Raw genomic sequence first — 23425 nt, forward strand, 5'->3', positions numbered from 1 at the left:
AGTCATCTGCAAACATAAGACATTTTGAATGTTCGAATAAAGTGGGATGTCATTCACATACAAATTAAAAAGAAGAGGTCCTAAAATGGAACATTGGGGACGCCAGATTGGACTGGAAGCCAACCCGACGTCTCCCATCAACGACTACTCATTGCTGTCTACCATCTAAAAAATCTTTAAACCATGATAAAAGATTAGGGCAAAAGCCATATTGTTTTAATTTAAGAATAAGTAAATTATGCGGAACTAAATCAAATGCTTTCGAAAAATCGGAATAAATAATATCACATTGCCGCCTGTCATTAATAGCCTCGTAAACGGAAGTCAGGAGACAAGCTGGATTTGTCTCACACGACCTGCTGGGCACGAAGCCATGCTGGCAAGGAGAAATGGCAATAGAAACGTGAGACCAAAATATGATTAAACATAATTTTTTCAAACAATTTTGAGATGGTAGACAGCAGAGAAATAGGTGTATAGTTAGTTACTGACTTCTTTGAACCTGATTTGTAAATTGGAACTATGTTGGATTGTTTCCAGATAGAGGGAAACTTTCCAGTAGTCAGGGATTTGTTGAAAATATTGCAGACAGGAACTGAAAGAGGCTTGGCACACACCTTTAAAACATGGTTACTCAGTTCATCGCACCCAGATGCTTTATAAGTTATTACAGAAGAAAGCGCTTTATAAACTGATTCTAGCTGAATAACTGGCAATGCCAATATATCTAGTGAAGCTTCAGGGAGAGCTAAATGCTGGTCAGTTATTGACAAATCTTTTTGAAAAACAGAATGAAAATAAGAGTTAAACAGGACGACTTTGTCCTTAGCATTTTCCGCGACCTTGTCCCCGTAAGTCATTACAGAATGATAAGAGGACGACTTGGTTTTTGTCTTCATCCAAGTCCAGAAACGTTTTGGATTTGTTTTTACGTTGTCGGACAAGGTACGAATATAAAGAGAATATCTCTTTTTTGCCAAAATTTTAAATTGTTTCCTGGCTGTATTAAATTCGTTTTTATACTGTATTAGTTCATATTTTTTCCACATTCGAAAAAAATGTTCCTTCCGCCTCAACACGGCTCTAACTTCATGGTCGAACCAAGGCGGCATTTTGCGCCTGAATGTCTTAATGGGGACAAGGTCACGGAGTGCGGCGTCAATTAAATCATAAAATAGAGTTAAACTTTCATTAACATCATAACTGGAAACAATAATGTCAAAAGGAATGTTTTCAAACAGACTAATAAGGTCTTTGTCGTTAATTGCTTTGAAATTATATGATTTTCTACATTTATTATAACAAAAATTAGTTGTCCGAAAATTTTTAAAAAATTCAATAGAAGAATGATCAGACTGGAAGATATCTCGACCAATAACGATGTCGGTAATAAGTTCACATGAGCTACATAAAATTAAATCAAGAATGTTATTATTGCACGTAGGGTTCATATTACATTGAATGATATTAGACTAGAAATTAAAAAAAATTAAGACTAGAAATTAAACTATTTTAAAGATGTCTTTCAGATCTAGCAGCAAGTACTGTATATTTACCACTTCCAGAATGGAATGATGACGTATAAATGAAGTCACTTTATGAGGCTTAGGGTGTGGAACTGTTTTTTTTTTAAATTTTATTTTTTTATTTTATAGGGTCATCCCACTTTTATTCATAAACTAAAGATACATAATATAAGTTGTATATCATAAATCATCATAGTGTGGAGCTGTTTTTATTCAGGAAAAAGCCCTTCAGAAACAGGGTATGAGTCCAGGATCTTGGGATTGGAAAGCAAGGACAACAACCAAGCTACAGACATTCTCCATCTCCATTTGTATAGTGCAAATATTCATTTGTTTAGTACACTATAAGTTGTATAATGCACATATCCATATTTATAGTATCCATATCAATTTGTATAGTGCACATACCCATGTAGTGTACATATCAACTTGTATAGTGCACATATCTATATGTATTATAGTACACTATCATTTTTGTTTAGTACACATATCGATTTGTTTAATGCACTAATAATTTATAAATTAATAAGAAATGTTAAAGATGCTTAAAAAAAAGAACAGAAAAGTGTACAACCATATTTTAAAAAATGTTTAAATTTAACCATAAAACTTGCATACATTCCACACAATAATTAGTACAACAAATTACGATGCCACTTGCAAGCAAGCATTGTGAGAAAGTAATGTAAGAATTTACAGTAGTCATTATAAATTCAGCATCCACCACTAAAGCAGGAGAACAGAGGGAGTAATATTAGTATTGAGAATGGCTGAGATGATGAGACTGCTGAGGATGTCGGAGTGATAATACAGTTGTGGGAAAGACCAATAATGATGAGAAGATTTGAATAGTGAGGAAACAATGTCCAGACAATAGAGAATAAAAATCAATGATCAGAGTGTACATGACATAAAAGGAAATAAATAATTAAAGGGAAAAAATGAAAAAAGAGAAAGCAATAAATGTCATCACATACGTGATAATAATGCTATTACATAAAATTATGCAAATAAAATCCATCTACTTTTATGGATTATAATGCTATTAATAAAATTTACAGATTATATGCAACTTCATAGAATAATTAAGAGTGTCATCTAACTCGTACCCATGCCAACTCGTACCCATGCCAACTCATACCCAGTTTAGCGAACCTGTACCCGAATTCAGGTCAACTTGTGCCCAACATTCTCACGTGTATTCATATTTTTGTTGTAAAAATATAACAAGATCTAATGTTAAATACTGAAATTTTAAACGAATTGCACTAAACTCAAGTGCCAATCTATGGCTCTGACACTAATCACTACTATTGTAATTGCGCCCCTTGTTATATTTTCGGTGCCTTGACGATGATCATAAATTTATACATTTCATTCCTGTTGTATCAAATCTTGGAATAAGTTTGTTTTTAATAATATAGTTTAACATGATTACTATCAAAATAGATAATACTCTTTGCATAATGTTTGAAATACAATGGTAGATCTTACGGGCTAGCCAAGTATGGGTATGCGTAAGCCAAAATTGGGCATGAGTTGTGGGTACAGGTTTGGAGTGTGTACGAGTTAGCCTGTATTCATAATTAACATAATGCAGGTAGCCAGAAGGAAAAAATAAAAAAGCATGTGGAATATGACTTTAAAAATGTCAATTGGTTAATTTTGTATTCAAACTATATACAGACCCTTTTTATAATTACTCAATTTTTAAAAATAATAATAATAATAATAATAATATTTATTTGACATTCAAGTTATATCACTTGCCAGGAAAGAGAATAGGCAATTATCCGGAACATAGAGTAAATAAAAAATGTTACGAACACCAAAACAGCTTATTCCTTATGATAGTAGAAGGCTATGTTTAAAACTATGGCCTTTACAGCCCAAAATAGACATGTTTCTGTTGTCAACAACTAGCATTATAAAATGATTGCACACCTGCAACTTGAATATATAAATGTGAACTTAATATTTTGATACATCAATTTACGAAATCTAAAAATGCATTGGCTTAAGCCACTCCTTTTAATGGTGCTGCATGAAAATGTTGGTAAGTACGGTAGTAATAATAACAACATCAACAATAATAATAATAATAATAATAATAATAATAATAATAATGATGTACATTTGTATAGTACTGAAAGGTCCACTGATTAATCTCAGATAAGAAAGTATAATACATACTCCAAGTATTGAAATACACGCCATCATGTTGGGATTCAATATTTCGACATTAATTATGTCATCATCAGGATGATGACATAATTAATGTCGAAATATTGAATCCCAACACGATGGCGTGTATTTCAATACTTGGAGTATGTATTATACCTTCTTGTATAGTACTGGTATCCATCTCACAAGATATTCTTGGCACTTGATATGTGGACTAGTAGCTCCTTAAGTGACATTTTTCACCCTTAGTAGTCCCTTTGTGTTTCTGCTACCCGGTAAACTGGTACCAGTAACTCTGATTGTCCAGCAAAGAGGCTGTCTGTAACAGTGGACTGGGGTATCCCCTTAATCATCTTAAATGGTGTACTGGGTTCAGCACATGAGACAATGTGTACATTGGGCCTACGGTTTATAGTCCTTTATCCAAGAAGGCTTGTTCTACAGTGCTGCCAACGAGCCTGCTGCTCGAACCAGCACCTATATTATGGATGTGGGTTGTGGCGCCTCTGCCCTAACCGCTCGGCTAATTGACTCATTATGGTCACCAGCCTAAAATTCCACTACATTGTTGCTGATGAAATTTTGGGTGGTCTCTGAGCGATGCAATTCCTCGATGATGTAATCATATGGTAACTTGTCAAGATTTTCTGGTCAGTGCTCCAGCCTCAAGTCACCAGCCTAAGACTACTGGTGTCATGCAATAATGCAGTCATTGGTTTATGCCAAGCCTTACCGGCCTATGATCACCAGCTTAAATCACTGGCCTTGATACAATCATGCGGTCACTGGCCTAAGTTTACCAGCTATGATCACCAGCTTAAATCACTGGCCCTAATGCAATCATCATGCGGTCACAGGCCTAGGTTTACCAGCCTATGTTCACCAACTTAGAAATACAGGCCTAATACAATCATGCAGTCACTATTAAAACTAGATTTACCGGCCTATGTTCACCAACTTAGGAATACAGGCCTAATGCAATCATGCGGTCACTATTAAACCTAGATATACCAGTCTAGGTTCACAAACTTAGGAATACAGGCCTAATGCAATGCAATCATGCGGTCACTGGCCTAGGCTTACCGGCCTACGTTACCAGCTGAATACAGGTCTAATGCAATCATGCGGCCACTGGCCTAGGCTTACCGACCTACATTACCAGCTGAATACAGTCTAATGCAATTATGCGGTCACTGGCTTAGGTTTTCTGGCCTATGTTCACCAACTTAAGATCATTGGCCTATGATTACCCGTTAATTATTAAACCGTGCCTGCATTTGTGTTGCTATTGACTGAATAGCCAATGAAATCTTCTCCTTCATTACTGTCGTTTACTAAGACCTCTTCAAAATCAGTGCTAAAAACATCAAAAGCTGAGATACATAAAAAACCAAAATTACAGTTATGTTTTAAAAAGTTATATACAGTATCATCATTGGTAATTTTTGTTCTCGTAAATAATAATATATTTATATACAAAGGAATCAACATACAGAAATATCAGCTTCTTCTTTATTGTAAAGAAACCCAAAGTGAAACATTAAAGTTGCCATTCAAAAACAAGGAAAATCAATTTTTCGTAGATTTTTATCTAATGGAAATACAATAGCAAATTGATTTTCAAAAATGTTTAATACATTTGGTCTACAAATTTTCCAAAATTAGGCCATCAATTCGATCCAATATTTGCTAAAATCAGGCTACAATGGTCCATAAATGAAATTAAAATTTAAACTTGTTGACTCAAATGTAATAACAAAAACGTCACTGTTGGATGTATACATCACCAGTATACTTAGATATAGTAAATAAAAAAAATGTATTGATTCTCTTGCACACAAATAATGAAAATGTACATCACATAGAAATGCACAAATAGCAGCAATGGAGTCTAATATGCAACCTGGTTCTCTGTGGACTGCGGTAGCATCACAGCTTTTATGCTGAACATAATTTGCTTAAAATTCAGGGATTTGTGGTAGGCTTGACAAGAGCATTAATCAGGATTGAATCCATCCATACCAACAATAGACTCTGACAGCACTCGCAATAATATACCTACACTCTACTGTACATTTCATTTATCCAATATCAGATCACATCCAATGTCAACCATTATGTTCCTTGAGTAAAATATATTGTAATTGTCACAGAAATGTTTAACATTAAATTTTGAATGAAGATGGACAAAACATAAACCCCTAACCATCCAGTTAGAAGCAAAAATTCTTGCCCATTGGTCACAAGAAATGTCTCTTATGCAAACAACACATTTAAAAATGTATTTTAAAATTGACTGTTTTACCAGATATAAAACAAAATCAAAATTCAAAGGAAATCTAATTTTAATACTTAAATTAAAGGATAAGGTTGTTTGTAAAGTAATCTTAAGGAGTGTAGAGCCAGCAGGCAGTCTTACTTCTAAGTCTTGGAATAAAATTGCAGCAAGCAAGTTATATACTAACTGTAATCTTATCTAAGAACTTGTATTATGCATGGCATTATCTTTACAATCCTGATGTGTATCAGGAATTACATTCTTTATTTTTAGATTGTAACTTTGTATAGATATTTCAAAATAGTTTCTGTAGTCTATATGAAATACTTATATTATATTTTGTATTATAATTCTATTACAAAAATGTAGTTGGTGTTTTTGAATAAAGTACATAGCTAAACATACAATCATATATTGTAAGTAATTATCTTTGGTTCAAGTACTGTATTATAGTATATAAACATGACTTTTGTTGCACTTAAACCTAACTCGTTCACAACATTCCTTTTTTTGCATTTCTAATAGGGATATCCTTTCTGTTTTATTAAGGGAATTGTAAGTTTAAACATAAATTAAAGAAATTTTGGTTAAAGTTGTTCTTGCTTTGTTCCTTCAAATGAACTCCACAAAGTAATTAGGATTTTGTCACTTATTCTATTTGTTCATCATGGTTTTACTGGGACCTAAACAGAAAGTAATTCTTTAGTGAGGATTAATTGGATCATCCTGAAGCTATTCACTCCTTTAAAAAATAATTTAATAACACAGGGAAAACATTTGCCTTGCACACAGTGTCTGAAATAAAATATGATAGTTGGACCAATCAAAGAGGTACATTAGAAATGGTATTTAAAGATTTGAGATTATAGTTTCCCCTGAAGTATTCCATCACCTATTTGGGGACAGTGATCTTGGGCAGCATCTACTATTCTAGTTTCTTCAGGTTTTTTTCTGTTTCGTATCTAGTAATAAATTTTATGTGAATAAATAATAATGTAGATATAATGTAGATAATAGAGATATAATAAAGTAGTTCTAAGAATCCAAACATACCTTTTGATTTCATAGTTTGGAAGTGTGTGAAGTATAATAGACAAAACAACTACTACATAGTGTACACTTTATGAATGTTTAATTTTAATGCATTTTACAATCCAATAATGAATAACAGACTAATAGTTTAATTACTTTCTTAGAAACATAAGTTATATCATGTGTAGTAACATGAAAATAGATTGGTGCTTTTATGCACTTTACATCAAATTATATAAAAAAAATGAGCAAGAAAAATTTGGCTGACTTATGAATCCAAAATTGACACACTATAATTAATATACTGTATGCATAGGCCTACATAAACATTAACTCATTATTTTTTTGATTGACTTAATAAAGTTCTTATGAACTACGGAAGAAGTAAGGATGGTATAAGATAGGAAAAGGTGGCGATCCATGTCAGCCAAACTGCTTGAGGACACCTACAGGTAACAGGTACAAAATTTCCTTAATAACAACATATACATTTATTCTCAGTGTGGTAATTTTGCACAATAAAAATATAATTGTTGTTGTTGTTGCCATCAGAATTATTGCTATTTGTATCGTTATTATTATTCCACATTTCTTTATTTTATCTGTGTATTTTATATTTGTTTGAGAACCCCTCAATATGAGCTCTCCATTAATGGTGAACTCCACAAACTTTATCTTCATTAAATAAAGTTCAAATAAATAGATAATTTAAATTTTAAACAGAAAAAAATAATTACAATATACAAAAAGTTGTTTACAACATGCTAATACAGACCAAACAAAAAAAATTAAATATCTATATAGCAAATTAGCTAAGTACTTTATTTTAATTGTAAAATAGTTTTTAATTCCATCATTGCTTGAATAAACATAGCTTACTGTTATTAGGTAGACATTATGCCAGTAATATTGATATTTTTATCATAAAAATATATTTTATACTATTTCCTTTGCTCTCCCTTTATTGTATTTGAATGAAAACTGGACAAATGTAAATTAAGCAAAAAAAAAAATAAATAAAATTAATATGAGCTGAATTTATATCCATTAGTGAAATGTTCAGTGTTTTCATATCCGATACAATAAAAATCTAGCTGCTGCGGTTGTCAATTTTAGAGCTGAATAACAAACTATTTCAAATGTAATAACCTCTTATTAATGTTTTCTTAACTTTTTTTTAGTAAATGTAAAATAACACTGTACTGATACTTAAGCATTATATAAACAAAATAATTGTTTAACAACCATTTTTATGTCAGAGTCACTTTTCAAGATATAATAAGTTTGCGCTGAATTGTAGAAATTAAAATATAGAGAGCTCAGGCTGTTTTGGGTCTGTCTCTTTAAACATGTTTTAAACCCCTATTCATAAAGGGTGCAGAGTTTGCATCAACAGAGGGCAGTGTTTAGATCAACAGAATTGTCTTAAGATAGTATAATACATACTCCAAGTATCGAAATGCACGCCATCGTGTCTTCAATATTTCAACATTAATTATGTCATCATCAGGAATGAATTGTCTTAATGTGTCTCAATGCAGTGAGGCATTGAGTTATAAAATAGAAATTCATGTAACAATGCTAACCTATAAACATGTTGAAAATGTTACAACATCCTGAGGATTACACTTTGTGATTGGCTGTCATGCAGTGTGTTACATCTTTAAAGAAATCTTTTTGAATAGATTGTTTCTGTGTCTAACACTGTACACTTGATTCTGCCCTTTAAATTAAACATGCTTCAAAAATGTTCACCAAAAATTAAATACAAATTACAATGCTTTGTAAAAGCAATTCCAAAAATAATTAATAAAAAAAGAATAGAAAATAATTTTAAGTATTTAATATTTTTATTAACAATGATGTTGTTTATGAAATAATAACATGTTGTGGTTGTTGGTCTTACAATGTCTTTGTTATAAACTATTTGTGCCTGCGATTCTACTTTAAGAGTACAAAATCGGCAAACATAAACTACGTCAAATGCTAATGTAATTTTCATTTGAATTACTTATGAATAATGCAAATTGAATCATGAATAATTCTAATTTTCATACTGAATAACAAATTACATAAGACTTCTATTATATTTCAATGCAATAATGACACATGTCACATTTACATTATTTTCTACCATTTAAATTGCAATGAATTTTATATAAGCATTATTTCCTTCTCACGATTAAAAAAGTATATGAGCATGATTGATACGGAAAAATAGATATCTAAATATAATATATTAATACCCAGTGTAGATAATAACAAAGTATTATTAATAAGTAAAATAGATTCATTTTATTGGAATATGATGTTCAATCTTACCACAGGTCAAAGGTCATTAACACATTAACATAGGTTCCTTATATCAATCAGAAAGTTGTTACATTAATGAAAATGTAAGTCATTCAAAATTTATCCAGTCGACTATAGGAAAATCAATACACATAGGCGAACAGTAGGCCTACTCACAGTAAGAGTAGAAAGGTTATAAAGTTCAAACTGTATCTTGATACTGGAAACAATCCATAATGAAGGAGATTAAGAAACAGATGTTTGGTATCCACATGAATAAAACATGAACAATTAAAATAAGCATCAGGGAAGATACTACATTCAAAGAACAGAATTATTTCATCACAGAAATGAAACTGTTTTCAAAAAAGAGTATTCCAAGTTTGAGGGAATATTCAATATAGATCAAACAGTCACCATACAACATATGTGCTAATAGGAGTGGGTGCTGAAGAGAGGCCCTAGCTGAATGACCAGCTTTTTGAGACCGCAAAGTGCGGTTTTCCCATAGTATGGTACAGTAGCAAGTATTGATAAATAAGGTACTGTATGCTTATTAAGGAAAATATATGTATTAATGATGTATGTTTAATTGTATAATTGAAGAAAAATGAAATAATGAATAACATAACCACCCTCTATATCATGAGTATGATAACTGGCTAAGGTCAGTAAGGCATCTTAGATGCACTCAGTGTAGAACCAATCAGCATTTCAAATCATTTATCCCCTACTCCATTCACACCTAAAATGATAGCTGCAAATAGTCTAATTATCCATAAAGTTCAATTCAACAATATACAACTGATCTGTAACTATTCAACTCATGTAGGCCTACATAAATGATATTGATTGTTTTTAAACTTTTAAATTGTTATGCATTATACTGTAGTATTGATATTTGTACAGTGCGCCCTCCAATTCGAGACCACTATAGGCCTATATAAATGTATATATTGATTGTTTTCAATCTTTTAAAATGTTATGTATTATAGTATTGATATTTATACAGTTCACCCTCCAATTCGAGACCACCTTGGGACCTGAAAATTTAGGGTGTTCTCAGGGTTCGTTCTCTACATAGAGGATTAGCTTAGTGTTAATAAATTGATGATTGTTACTTGGTTGCTTGAAAAAGTGGTCTCGAAATAGAGGGGTATCGGAATTAGAGGTTTCTCGATTTGGAGGGTGCACTGTAGTTGTTTGAAATGTATATTTATGTTTTGATATGAGCGATTGCGCCCATTACAAGATTCTGTGAACACAAATAAATTCTGAATCTAAATCTATAAATCTGTTGTTTGATATCATTTCTTATCAGTCGGGTCAAACTGTCTGGGCACCGAGTTGTCAGAAATTTTGGGCCGAATTTATTTGAGCTGAGTTTGTTTTGGGTCTGAAGTGACTGGGGTATTCACAAAACCAATCGTATTTTAAATACTGTAGATGATGATTGTTTAATAAGAGAGTTACAGAAGTCACAAACAGTATACATATATTTTTTAATATAGGCAATGTATGTGTGACATTTTGGTCCTTAATTAAGCGTGAGACAGACCTTGAAAGAGTGAGTCTCATGCCGAATGTGTGAGACTTGGTAGGTCTGTAGTCATGCAACATAATAATGTAAAAAATTACATAAATAATAAAACCTTCATGGTTGCTTCTTTGTCACTCTTGTAACATAAAGATGATAATTCATGAGGAAAATTAATAAAAGATGGATTATATACTTATAAAGATGTTATTAATTTAACAAACCACTAGACATATTACCTTCTAATAATATGACTTCAACAGGTAATGTATCATATTTTAATAAAAACACATATTTTCCTGATTCATAATAATATTAATAAATATACCCTCTTAACAACAATGGTTTACAATTCTAATAAGAAAAATAATAATCAGCTTGCAGAACTTAAAGCCCCATTCCCAGCAAAATTTCACTAAAAACTGATTTTTATTTTTTAGAAAATACGCATTTGCATTACTCCAATTATTATAAATCATGGAAAAATATTGGCATAAAATTTAGGTTTACGCAAAAGAATAAAAAAAATGAGAAATACTATTTCTCATAAAATATTACCATTTTCTCGACGAATTCATCGTTACTAGGCAAATTCAGAGGTTGTAGATCGCATCCACTGGAATACTCTCGCTTTTATGCATACTTTATACAGTCAATAAAGTGCGCCCTCTCTAATGAGATTAGTTTTTGTACTTCGCATCTCGCACAATGTGGTCGTTCGATTAAGGCTGAGATATGTTTGTTTAAGTGTCAAAATCTCAGTCAGAATCAGTTTTTTAACAAATTTGAAATAATTCCTATGAAATATTATATTTCACAAGTGTCATTACTAGCAACGGAAAATATCATGTCGGCCGTTTTTATGTGTGATAACAGAACCTAAATCAAGGTAAGGCTAGGCCTAGCCTAGCAGCGTTGGATAGGCTAATGTTTTCGGCGCCTACAATATCTCTTCTCACGACCTATCGCAAAATCAAACATGAAAATTCATCCGCATTTATTTTTTGTGTGGAACACAAAAAATCAAATTTCAGTCTTATTTCACATTTTTTTCATTCTTAGGAATGTCTAAATTCCGTTAAACTAGCAATTCCATATTATATTTATAAATCTTTATAACATTATACAAAAATTAGATTTTTCTTAACAACTGAAATTTTGCCGGGAATGGGGCTTTAAGAGTTATACTATATGAGTGATGTAAAGTTAGGTCAAGATATTCAAAGGAATACTTCTCAAAAAACAAGGCAAAATGAAAATTTCACAATAAAAATGAGATTACACTAACATGTCTTTAATCAGTAGACCTCACAATCAAGGTAAATATCTTCAAGGTCATAAATTCTAAACATCTTCACAGCCTTTTGATATACTGATTACCATGGCAACATCTTGATGAGATGCAGTTATGAATAGATCACTAAAACCTCCAATATTGCCATGGGAACCAAATTATATGGACATGATAGACTACAAAACAAATTAACTGACAAATTACTAATGAGATTTTACAAATATTACTAATAACAATATTCTACAAATTGGTGTCAGTACCACGGTATTGCAAGAACCAAATAAAGAAATATGAATTAAGATATGCACATGCTGGCATGGCAACCAATAAGGACTACAAAAGGAATCTATGCCAAATTGACACTAGTGTCCATGTATGATAATAGGATGTGTAGGTTGAATGCCTTCTGACAAATATTATATTATGCTGGTAGTAGACAAAAAACCAATATAGCAAAGAAAAATATACCGAAGATGTAAAGACAATGTAATGTAGATGGCGATAAAAATGATAGTTGTTGTAAAGTAAAGATAAAGCAATGAAAGATATGACAATGATGATTATTTGTTGTAAATTAAAGATCAAGCAATAAGAGGGATAATAAAGATGAGCGAATAAGGTAAAGCTAGGAGTATAACCCATAACTCGTCATTGTGCTGACTTATGGGCGCGGTCCATGACTACTGTAGTTGTCAGTAGAGAGGCGCTTAGTAGCTTCATGATCAAATCATTCCACAACAACAGGGGCTGAAATGAACCATAACATCAGGGTAACAGCCTATTCTTTTGAAAGACAAAGGTTCTGCACATGAGTCAGATTTGTACACTGGACCTCCAGATTTAAGTCCTTATATGAGAAGACTTAGTTCCATCAACTGTACCCTGGGCGTGGAGCAGCTTGAACTAGCACTTGATGTAAAGACTGTATTTAGCAGCACCTCTGCCTTACCACTCGATAAAGATAATGATGATCAATAAACCAGAGATGCTACTTTGTATTAAAAGCTTGAATATAAGATCATACCAATGCAAAATCATCACCTGAGCCGCTAAATCATTTCTTATCAATCTTTATTCCTACAATTTTGTGAAATAAATGGCCTACAAAAAGTTAACAAAATATTCAATGAACTAGTAAAGAAATCAGATATCACGTAATTTAGAATATGCGTTGGTTAACATGTATTTCTGTTATCATAACATTAAGTTGCAACCTACATTATTAGGAGCCTTTCAATTTCCTTCATATGAAGAAAACAGATTTCATTTTCAAAGTAGTTGTGCCGGGATGAAATTGCCAAGGGCAACGCGGTATGCTACAAGAAGCCATCACAAACTATTCATTACAGTATCAACAAAATCCCAATAGGGCGACATGCATACAAGATTAATTGAGAACAAGACTTGATTCCAATAAAATATCCAGTTGACATAATTTGGTTACTGTTCTACATTTACAAATATGACTGCTAAAAAACAAAGGTCAATATCATTAACTTTAAAACTATAATTTAAATTAACATAAAGTAATAAGTACTTTATGATCATGGGTAAAAGGACTTTTAAGTGCATCACTCATGAACTAAATAATTAATAATAATAATAATAATAATATTTATTTGGCATTCAAGATATATATCATTTGCCATGAAAGAGGATAGGCGATTAGCCTGAACAAACAATTTGCACTCTTTCCTCTTTACTTGCACTACATAAATACAGAACTTAAACATGCAGTAAAATTACAAATTATTTGAGTTATGGATAAAGATATGCTATCTGTGAAAAAAAATGTGGGAAAAAACTTACAAATGGAATTAAAAATGTTATCGTTCATTTAATGCTAGTGGCAATCCTTAGCTCCTTAATAATATGGAAATATATATCGGTTCATTGAGATAACTGTATAAGCCACAAGAAATGATTAACATATTTATCATCTAAAATCATTTTTATTCGAACTCAAACAAACAATTGTGTGTGTGGGGAGGGGGAGGGTAGTGAGGGATGTATGTTAATATCAATATAAGAATGTTTGTTGTTGATTTAAATCTTACTCCAATAAATATATGCTGAAAACAACACTATTACCAAAATAACCTATGGATGTAATACCTACACCAATCTTTTGTGTCTATAATTACAAGGAAATGTGGGTTGTCATCATTTTATAATTTTACAAATGCAATCTACAAGATGATTCTATTCGTTTTTATTGTAAGCCCACAAAGTGCATAAGAACTACTTACAATAATGACTTGTTGTCTTTAACACTTAAAGCAATTTGATTGCCAGAGAATGAGTACATTTGAAAGTGGTGAAAATGATAATGAAGGCACTACAGACAAGTGCCATGACAAAGACGACAGGTAAAGGGGATGCCAATGGAAGCAAGTTATTGGCAAATTTCTTATCCAAAGTTAATTAAAGCTCATGTCAATTTTCATAATCAAATGTCAGGTTGTCACTAGATTCTTTCATTGTGATGGCAAATGAATAACAAATTTCAACTATGAAGTTACTATCTTTATACCTCTTGTTTAATTATCTATTTTCATTCAACAATCTATGCCACTATCTAGCTATACCAATACACTATGCCTCTGGCATCTGGCTACACCTGAACACATGTATCGCCATCTGGCTACACCTAAACACTTACATCTGCCTCTATCTAGCTACACCTAATCTACTACACTATCTAGCTATACCTAATCTACTACACTATCTAGCTATACCTACACCCCATGCCTCTATCTGGTTACACCTAAACACCTACATCTGCTTCTATCTAGCTAATACCTAAATACCTATGCCACTAAAATTCTACCTAGCTACACTTAAAAACCTATGCTCCCAACTAGCTACACCTAAGGTGAGTCTTTTTATACCTTGTTTCTTTGGGAACTTATTTTTTAAAGATTGCCAGAGGATCGCGGGAAAAATAAAAATAAAATTTTGTTTCCTTATTCAGCAAACGGTTTTGCCAAAAACATCCAGACAGAGGAGAAAATAAATAAAATGTTAATGTTGGATGTAAATGCTTTAAAACAGTGTAGTAATGGGATGGTTAAATGCTTTAAACAGTGTAGTAATGGGATGGTTAAATGCTTAAAACAGTGTAGTAATGAGATGGTTAAATGCTTAAAACAGTGTAGTAATAGGATGGTTAAATGCTTCAAATTTATATATTCAGGGAGAAACATACATATCTTATTTTTGGAGATTTCAAGGCAGTGGCAGGTGTAATACAAATAAAGAAAAACTTTTTTTTTTAAATTTTTTTCTGAAAATTTCTAATTTTCGTGGCGACGGGTGCACTAATTGGCCAACAATAACATTTTCTTCACTAAACAAGGTATAAAACTAGTCTCATCTAAACACCTATGCCTCCACCCAGGAACTGCACCTAGATTTTCTTGGGTCTGGTTAGGGGATTTGGTGGATATCAAGCAAGTATACTGTAAATGGTGTTTTTGTTTTAATGGTGTTTTTGTTTTAAAATAGTCTATTATATTTTTATACTGTAAATCATGTTTTTGTTTTAATGGTGTTTTTGTTTTAAAATAGTCTATTATATTTTTATACTGTAAATGGTGTTTGGATGGGTGGATTTGTGAATTTCATTGGTTTCTTGGGGACAAGTCTTAGGGTACTAGTTGAGGTTTTCTCTTGGATATATTATTTAAATGTTGTGCAAGATTATTAGATCTATGTAATTTGATTTTTCTAAGTATACCCCGTATATAATTTGAAACTCATGTAACATAATTTAATTGTAAAATAAATAATCGGCCATTTTGAATTTACAGGTATCTATTTTTGGGTCGAGTTTGAGAATTAGGTTGGGTATTTATTAGGCTCTTTTGATGTATAATTACTATATTTAGTATGTAAATTTTAGATTTTAGATATCTATATGTTTGTATTCTGTATGGACGTAGTTTGAGAGCCTTTTGGTGATAGTAGTTTTTAACCGCTTTTGTCTCATCCTTAGGAGGTAAGTTACTAAAGCTCAACCAACTGCCTTATGAATACAGCAATATCTTAAGGACGGATTACTGGATAAAATTTTTTTTTTCTAAAATTACAGTAAATAAAAAAAAAAATTTTTAATATAATATAATATCAACTAAATAATAATGTGGACTTATTTGTCCATACATCAAGTTTACTGAATCAGGATCAGACAGGAAATATGCAATTTAGTTGTCTACGGTAACTCAAGTTACTTGGTTTGAATGCGGCACCTGATGATAAAACACAGTATTGTATCACCTCATAAAAACACTGTATACATCTTTATGATCAGTACAATATCCTTGGAAATACAATGCAATCGATGATTGAAGTTCAATCACTCTAAAATTATACACATTAAAATGTATTCCTATAATAGGTAATAACTTTCTGTATAGTACTATTTCTTATAACTTTAAAATTATATTATCAAATTAAACTTCATTTAGCTTCAAGTGTAGCATAATATATTAAAATTATAGACATCAAATTATGTATGCTCTAGCCTAGATGATAATTAAGTCAACACTAAAATTGAATTCATTCTTTCATAATTAAGTTAACAAATCTTGTGCAGAACCATCTGAAGTACCCTACAATTACAGACATTCAAATTGATGATAGTATTTTGTATTTCACAAATTTTTCAATTTTAAATTAAAAAGATATCAAATAAATGTATCCAAAGTGTACTCTGTAGCAGTATTGATGTGTTTACACCTTTTAAAAATGTTCCTAGGCAGAAAAAATTAATTAATATCTATTTAAAACAGTACGTATCACACTAATTTTCAAAACAAATAATTTTACTTCTATAATAAAAAAACAAAAACAAAAACAAAATTTAAAAATAAAAAATGTCTTGTAATATTAATTATGATTTCAATATGTTTCATTGTATGATTTAAGTAACATCTCTTTGGATAGTAATATTTAAGTACATCATTTTTATTTTCCTTTATTTAAAGTAAATCATTTTTATCTATTATATTTTTTAATGTAAGGATACATTGTAATTTATATTATTTTATTAATTTTGTTTGAATCTTTATGTTGATATTTACCACAGTTTAAGCAACTACCATTGAGGTAGACATCTTAGGCAACTACGGTACCATCAGATAGCCATCTTAAGCAACTTGTATTCATGTAACAATTGTAAGCAACTACCATTCAGGTAGCCATCTTAAGCAACTACGGTACCATTCAGGTAGCCATTTTAAGCAACTTCTGTTCATGTAACAATCTAACTACCATTCAGGTAGCCATCTTAAGCAACTACCATTCAAGTAGCCATCTTAAGCAACTACCACTCAGGTAGCCATCTTAAGCAACTACCATTCAGGTAGCCATATTGAAGAACTACCATTCAGGTAACCATCTTAAGCAACTACCATTAAGGTCGCCGTCTTAAGCAACTACCAATAGGTAACTATCTTAAGCAACTACCATTCAGGTAGCCATCTTAAGCAACTAACATTCAGGTAGCCATCTTAAGCAACTACCATTCAGGTAACCATCTTTATGGTAGCCATGATTAATTGTTGTCATTCAGATATTCCCATTTAACCGAGAACAACAAGCAGGCTGATGCAAAATAATAGCAAATGTTAATATTCATTACTCACTGTTACATATTTTACTGTCCATAATAAACAATAGGCCATGTAAGTCAGCATATACATGCTTCATATTTGTTATCATTCAATTGTAATTCAGTAGAAAATAGAAAATATCGAGTAATGAAGAAGGTTAACAGTTATTATATACCTCATACATAGATTCTAGGCATCTGAATGGTTAAGAAGCGGGCAATAGAAAGTACTATTTCCCTTGAAAAATAGTACATTTTTGCCCTGTTACATGATGCAAATTCTACGCCCCACTTTAACATCGCATTGACAGTCGCGAGGACTGAGGCCTCTACGACAACACAGATTGTCCCTTGATCGTGCCACAGATCAGCTAGTAGCTGGATAAACAAAATATAGAGGCTGGTCCGTTCGAGCTCCTGGATGAAGAAGGTCTAGCCTAGGTCTAGCATTACTTCTTGATGAAGCCGATAGCAAAAGCACCAAAAGACAAATTAAATATCTTGCTAATATTCGACAAATATTGCAAGACGATGGGTGCTGCTGAAATTGAGGAAATGAGCAAAGTAAAGCTAGGCTGGACACTCTTTGATTGCCAGTAGTAGGCCTCTAGGCTAGAAAGTAAGTACTTTTTTAAGCCTCGTAGAATCTATGTATGAGGTATATAAAACAAAAACTGACTGCTCTAGATTCAGGGAACGGTGAAATCTATAGCCCCTCGGTGATGTGGAGACCGTAGCCTATCTTTGGCCCTCAGGTAGATAGGCTACGATCTCCACATCACCAAGGGGCAATAGATTTCACCATTCCCCGAATCTAGAGCAGTCAATATTTGTATACCATTTATCAAGTGAGTTGAATAAAGAATGGGTGAGAAGGGAGGAAGGAAACAACAAATGAATAAGACGGAGAATGGAAAAGGAGAGGAATGAACCAAAAATGTCACTGTCTATGTAACAGATTATTGAATGAGTGAGTAAGGTTTAATAGATTTCAATAGATTAATGGATAGATCAGCCCCAAAATTACAGAAAACTATTATATTCACTTGCAAAATAAAAACAAATAGAGATATTGCATTTTTAATCTTCATCACCTAAAAAAATTAATGGATATATATCTAGTTTTATATGAATATGAATCCAAAGATTATAAATGAATGGATACACAGATAGATGGATGCATGGATGAATAGATGGATGGGTGGGAAGTAACATATGAATGGATGGATTGATATGCGAGCCTCAGAGAAAATTACAAAAATCTAATATAGTAATCACCTTGCAAGATTAAAAATGGAGATCTTGCATTTTTCATTTATTTTCATCATCACAAAAAAAATTGCTGTATATATAAATTGTTCCAACAAAAGAAGGAGTTGTTCAATATATTAGGTTAAGAAAAATAAACAAAAGAGCTTAATCAAGAACACAGGACATCAAATAACCAGTAATGGATCAATAACTGAACAAGATTATCAATAAGGTGGAATGATATGATTGGTTAATGGGCAACCTGTTGATTGACCAATCAGGTACTTCCAACTGTCCTAATGAACAAAAGCATTAAAAAGTAAAAGTAGCTTCCCAATATGGCATAACAATCCTCTTCCTCCATCTTTATGAGGTTGACATATGAATAATATGAAAACAATATGTATTGATTTTGTTAAAATGTTTTGCCTTCAAAAGGACTGCATCATATTCACGACTGGTTTTCATTGTGCACAAAAAAAAAAATTGCAATTGCGTGTTGTAATAATGGAGTATTGATCATACAGTAAATTATAATTGTCTTCACAACACACAATGTTAGTGCCTTGATATTTGCAACGACATCCATGGAATGAACAATGCAAGTATTCAAGAATATCATAATTCGCCACAAACAATAAACCTAATTCTTTATATTTAAAAAATAAACTTGTGCACTCAATGTCAATTAATATTACCACATGCCATAATAAAGCGTATTTTGATTGTAAACACAGTAACATCTTTAAAAATGTTACATCAACAAACAAATAAAATATTGAATATGGCTACAAGTTTCTATATCACTAATAATATAGCTAGCAGTAACAACAGTTCTATACAACTAATATTATAGCTACAAGTAATATTAATAACAATTCTACTAATGGGACTGGCAGCAACTTGCTTCACAAACTAAACTATTTCCATTAAGAGGAAGAAAGTGTAACCTGCTTTTGAGACCAAACATTTCAGTCATACATCCATGGTATCAAAGGACGAGTGCCAGTTTTCTCATCCTTTTTGACTGAAATATTTTAAAAACTTAGAGCAAAAATTAAATCTACATATAAAATATAAATACTGGGAAGGAGAAAGTCCCTTACTCAAAATTTTAATTAAGATAATGCAAGTTTGTTCAGATATCATGTGAGAAAGAGGCAAATGTGTTCTATAGCCATTAGTAAACATTAACTTTAGCGAATGCTTGTGGGTGGGAGTTACATACATTATTACATGCATGTCTTATGGTTTCAAACTAAAAAAATATAAAATATAACATAAAATAAGTAAAAATATATAAATAAAGTACTATGAATTGCTTTTATGTGAGTACATTGCACATTAAGTATGATAAATCTACTGGTGCAGACTACAGTCTATACAACTGCTCCATTTCCATTTATGAATGTCACACACATAAATTTCAAATTCTGCCCTCAAACCAATAAAAGCCTAAATCCTCCTCAAATAATATTTTCCAAATAATTACCACCAAACCATAATATAAAATCACCAAAATTTCCAAAACAATAGGAAATTTTAAATGTATCAAGTTATGATATATTTTCTATTAACCCTTACGCTGCCATCTTCGCATAAATGCGAACACCGCACAGTTGGTGTGCATGCCAGTTACGCATAAATGCGATCAGGCTCCCTGTCAGCCGTACGCCACCTTTGCATAAATGCGAATTGGTGAAGGTCTTCCAAAAAATGACTATAGAGTGGCTGTTTTAACACTAACCCAAATACTGTAGTATTTACTGATATCAAAGCTAATGAATTTCTGCACATTTTGATGTGAAACTTGCTGGGTGTTGTTTTGTTAGAAGTTTTTGCAAGTTGAAAATATGATGTTTGAAATGCTAAGAAATTTTACTTCTGTAGTTGTTATAGCTGAAAATGATGTTCTGGTCCCAGGCCTAGCTAGGCAGACCTAGCCTAGTAGGCCTAGGCCTAGCTAGGCCTGGACTGTGATGGTGATGTTAGTAAATGTACGTAGGCCTAGGATTCGTTATTTTGATTTTCATCAGCAAGTAATTTGACTTTGAAAACACATACTCTGCTAAAAGGCCTAGGCCCAATATACTATTTGTGATAGGCCTTGACAAAATATTCCTCTAATTTATCCACTAAATGATAAATAAAATGCAGAAATAAAAGCATATATGTACAAAACAACTAATGCTAATTAATTGTTTTCAGATTTATATTTTCATAATCTCAATAGTTTATGAATTATTGAGCAAATAATATACACTATCAAAAATAAGTGTTACAGTGACCTTGTTAAATAAGTAGCTGGCACAGGGGATTAGAAGTAATGTTATCAGCTGGCGCTCTGGTTGACTGAATAAGAGAAGACCTGGCAGCGTAAGGATTAAAGAATAATGGATTAAGAAAACACCTTTCACCATTTTTGGGGATCAGTAAAGATTTTGTTCTACCACCTATTTATTAATAAATAATAATAGTTTAACCCAAATCAAATTCATAAAAAAACTTACACATGATCATTACATACTCATCATCTGTTGCTGAAACAGACAGGAATTAATTTAGCCAATTAATGATGAGTACTGTAACTACACTTTAAACAATAGAGGGCAGAATTAAACTTCTCTAAAAATGTATTAGTGAATTCAGATATATCAACAGAGGGCTCACTTTAAAAAATGAACAAAATCACCATTATTTTCATGAACTCTAATAATATACATACCGTAAAACCTTTAATCGAAGCACAGTGGGCTTAATCTCGAGATGAAGCAGATCTCGAATTGAAGCGCCCCCTTTAGCCTCGAAAAGAAGCCCATGGGCTTCTTTTCAAAATAGTATAGGCTACTTTTCGTGTTAGTACAATACATGCACTGTGCATGAATTTCAGAAAACAAAATAAATTAAAAACAAGCTTGGATTCTACATTAGTTTAGGTGATTTAATGCCAGTTAAATACACACCATAATACAGATTGATGTAACAATGACCTTATTTATTGTTTAATTATACAAGTTCACAAAATTTACAGCATTCATTTTGAAAAGAAGCACCCCCCTCTTTACTTTGCAAAAGTAGTCTCAAAAAGAAGCCCATTTCGAAAAGAAGCCCATCAAGGTATTCAAATAAAAGAAGAAACCCAGGGCTTAAATTCGAGGTTTTGCGGTACTATATACTGTTTGATATAAAAAACTATCATTCCATTATATTTTGCCTCCTTCAATCAATGTTTGACTTTGGAAATGTGTGTACCAAACTACTGTAAATAAGTCTTAAAAATCAGCAATTCGGAACAAACAAAGATTTCAGAATTATTTTCTCATTACTTACAGACTATTTTAAATGATAACATATGTAGCTTTTTTGATACATGCTGATTTAGTTTAATCTGAAAATGAACCTTTTATCAAAAGCCCACCATAACCACATTAGGCCTAAACAATAAATTGTTTGTTTGCCCTTCTTCTTTTTAAACGATAAAAAGGGGCGGGTTTTCCAGATTACTAATCAGATGGAATAAAATAAGCATAAAAACAAATAATACCATCAGTTGACATTTTGCAATAAATGTAGGCCTAGAATGGCAAAATCTTACATCAGATGACAACTTTAGACAATTTTGTAGGGCATCTGGCAAAATATAAAGATCAATTCACTCACACTTTTTTTAATTTGTAAAGAAAAAAGCTAAACAATTTTTTTTTCAAATTTTTTGTTTTGTTTTGCTGCCCCTATTTTTTTTTCAGTGAGTTATGGGCAGATGAGGAGGGCAAACGAACAATATTTATTTTTTTTTGGCCTTACCGCCATTCACTTTTTTGTTAACATCAACAACTTTAACAATATCATGTTAATTGTTAAAACCAACATCCTTTTCACAATAACTACCATAATAATTACCATCATCATCACCACCATTAACATAACCAAAATAATATCACCCATCAGTTTTATACACATCACTACCACAATCATCATCATCATCATTTCTTATTTCATCAAGATACATTGTGAAGGGATATCTTACTTGGAGCTGCTGGCGGTGGGACTGAGAAGGTTGCATCTGTGTACTCATTTTTCACTGCACCATTCATGTCATTATTGTAGGAATTCTTAGATGATCTCAAAGGTTTACGCTCCATGCGAGGGCGGGCTTCAGCTTCCGTGACTCTGCAAAAACACAGAATAGGGTTTGAAGATTTTTAGCTACAACATGTTCAAGTTTTAATATACATATGTGGCAAAGACAAGCCAAACCAGTCACTCGTCCCAAATCCTGTTTTGGAGATAATGGCCAAAACATGCTGGAATTTCAAAATTTTGGAAATCTATTTTATTGCACTAAACTAACCTTTATATATCTATACATCTAGAAGTGTATAAGAGACAGGGTTTATAAACATCACTACCACAATCA

General features: G+C 31.9%; 1 protein-coding gene across 5 annotated transcripts in view; it reads right to left on the reverse strand.

Annotated features, from left to right (window-relative positions):
- LOC117119788 (endophilin-A3-like) overlaps positions 1-23425 on the reverse strand; it is a 58885-nt gene that overhangs the window by 3029 nt on the left and 32431 nt on the right. For 3 of the 5 annotated variants that reach the window (XM_033264700.1, XM_033264699.1, XM_033264698.1), the window contains 2 exons: positions 23036-23178; positions 4982-5083 (listed from right to left, as the gene is read on the reverse strand). In XM_033264700.1, coding sequence (XP_033120591.1) covers positions 4982-5083; positions 23036-23178 — 245 coding nt within the window. Of the gene's footprint in view, positions 1-4981; positions 5084-21518; positions 21549-23035; positions 23179-23425 lie in introns of all 5 variants that reach the window. The other 2 variants (XM_033264701.1, XM_033264702.1) reach the window with 2 other exon arrangements.

This window comes from Anneissia japonica, unplaced genomic scaffold (genome assembly GCF_011630105.1).
Source record: "Anneissia japonica isolate Jap-2015-1 unplaced genomic scaffold, ASM1163010v1 scaffold724_len3256291_cov202, whole genome shotgun sequence".
Classification (NCBI taxonomy): Eukaryota; Metazoa; Echinodermata; class Crinoidea; order Comatulida; family Comatulidae; genus Anneissia; species Anneissia japonica.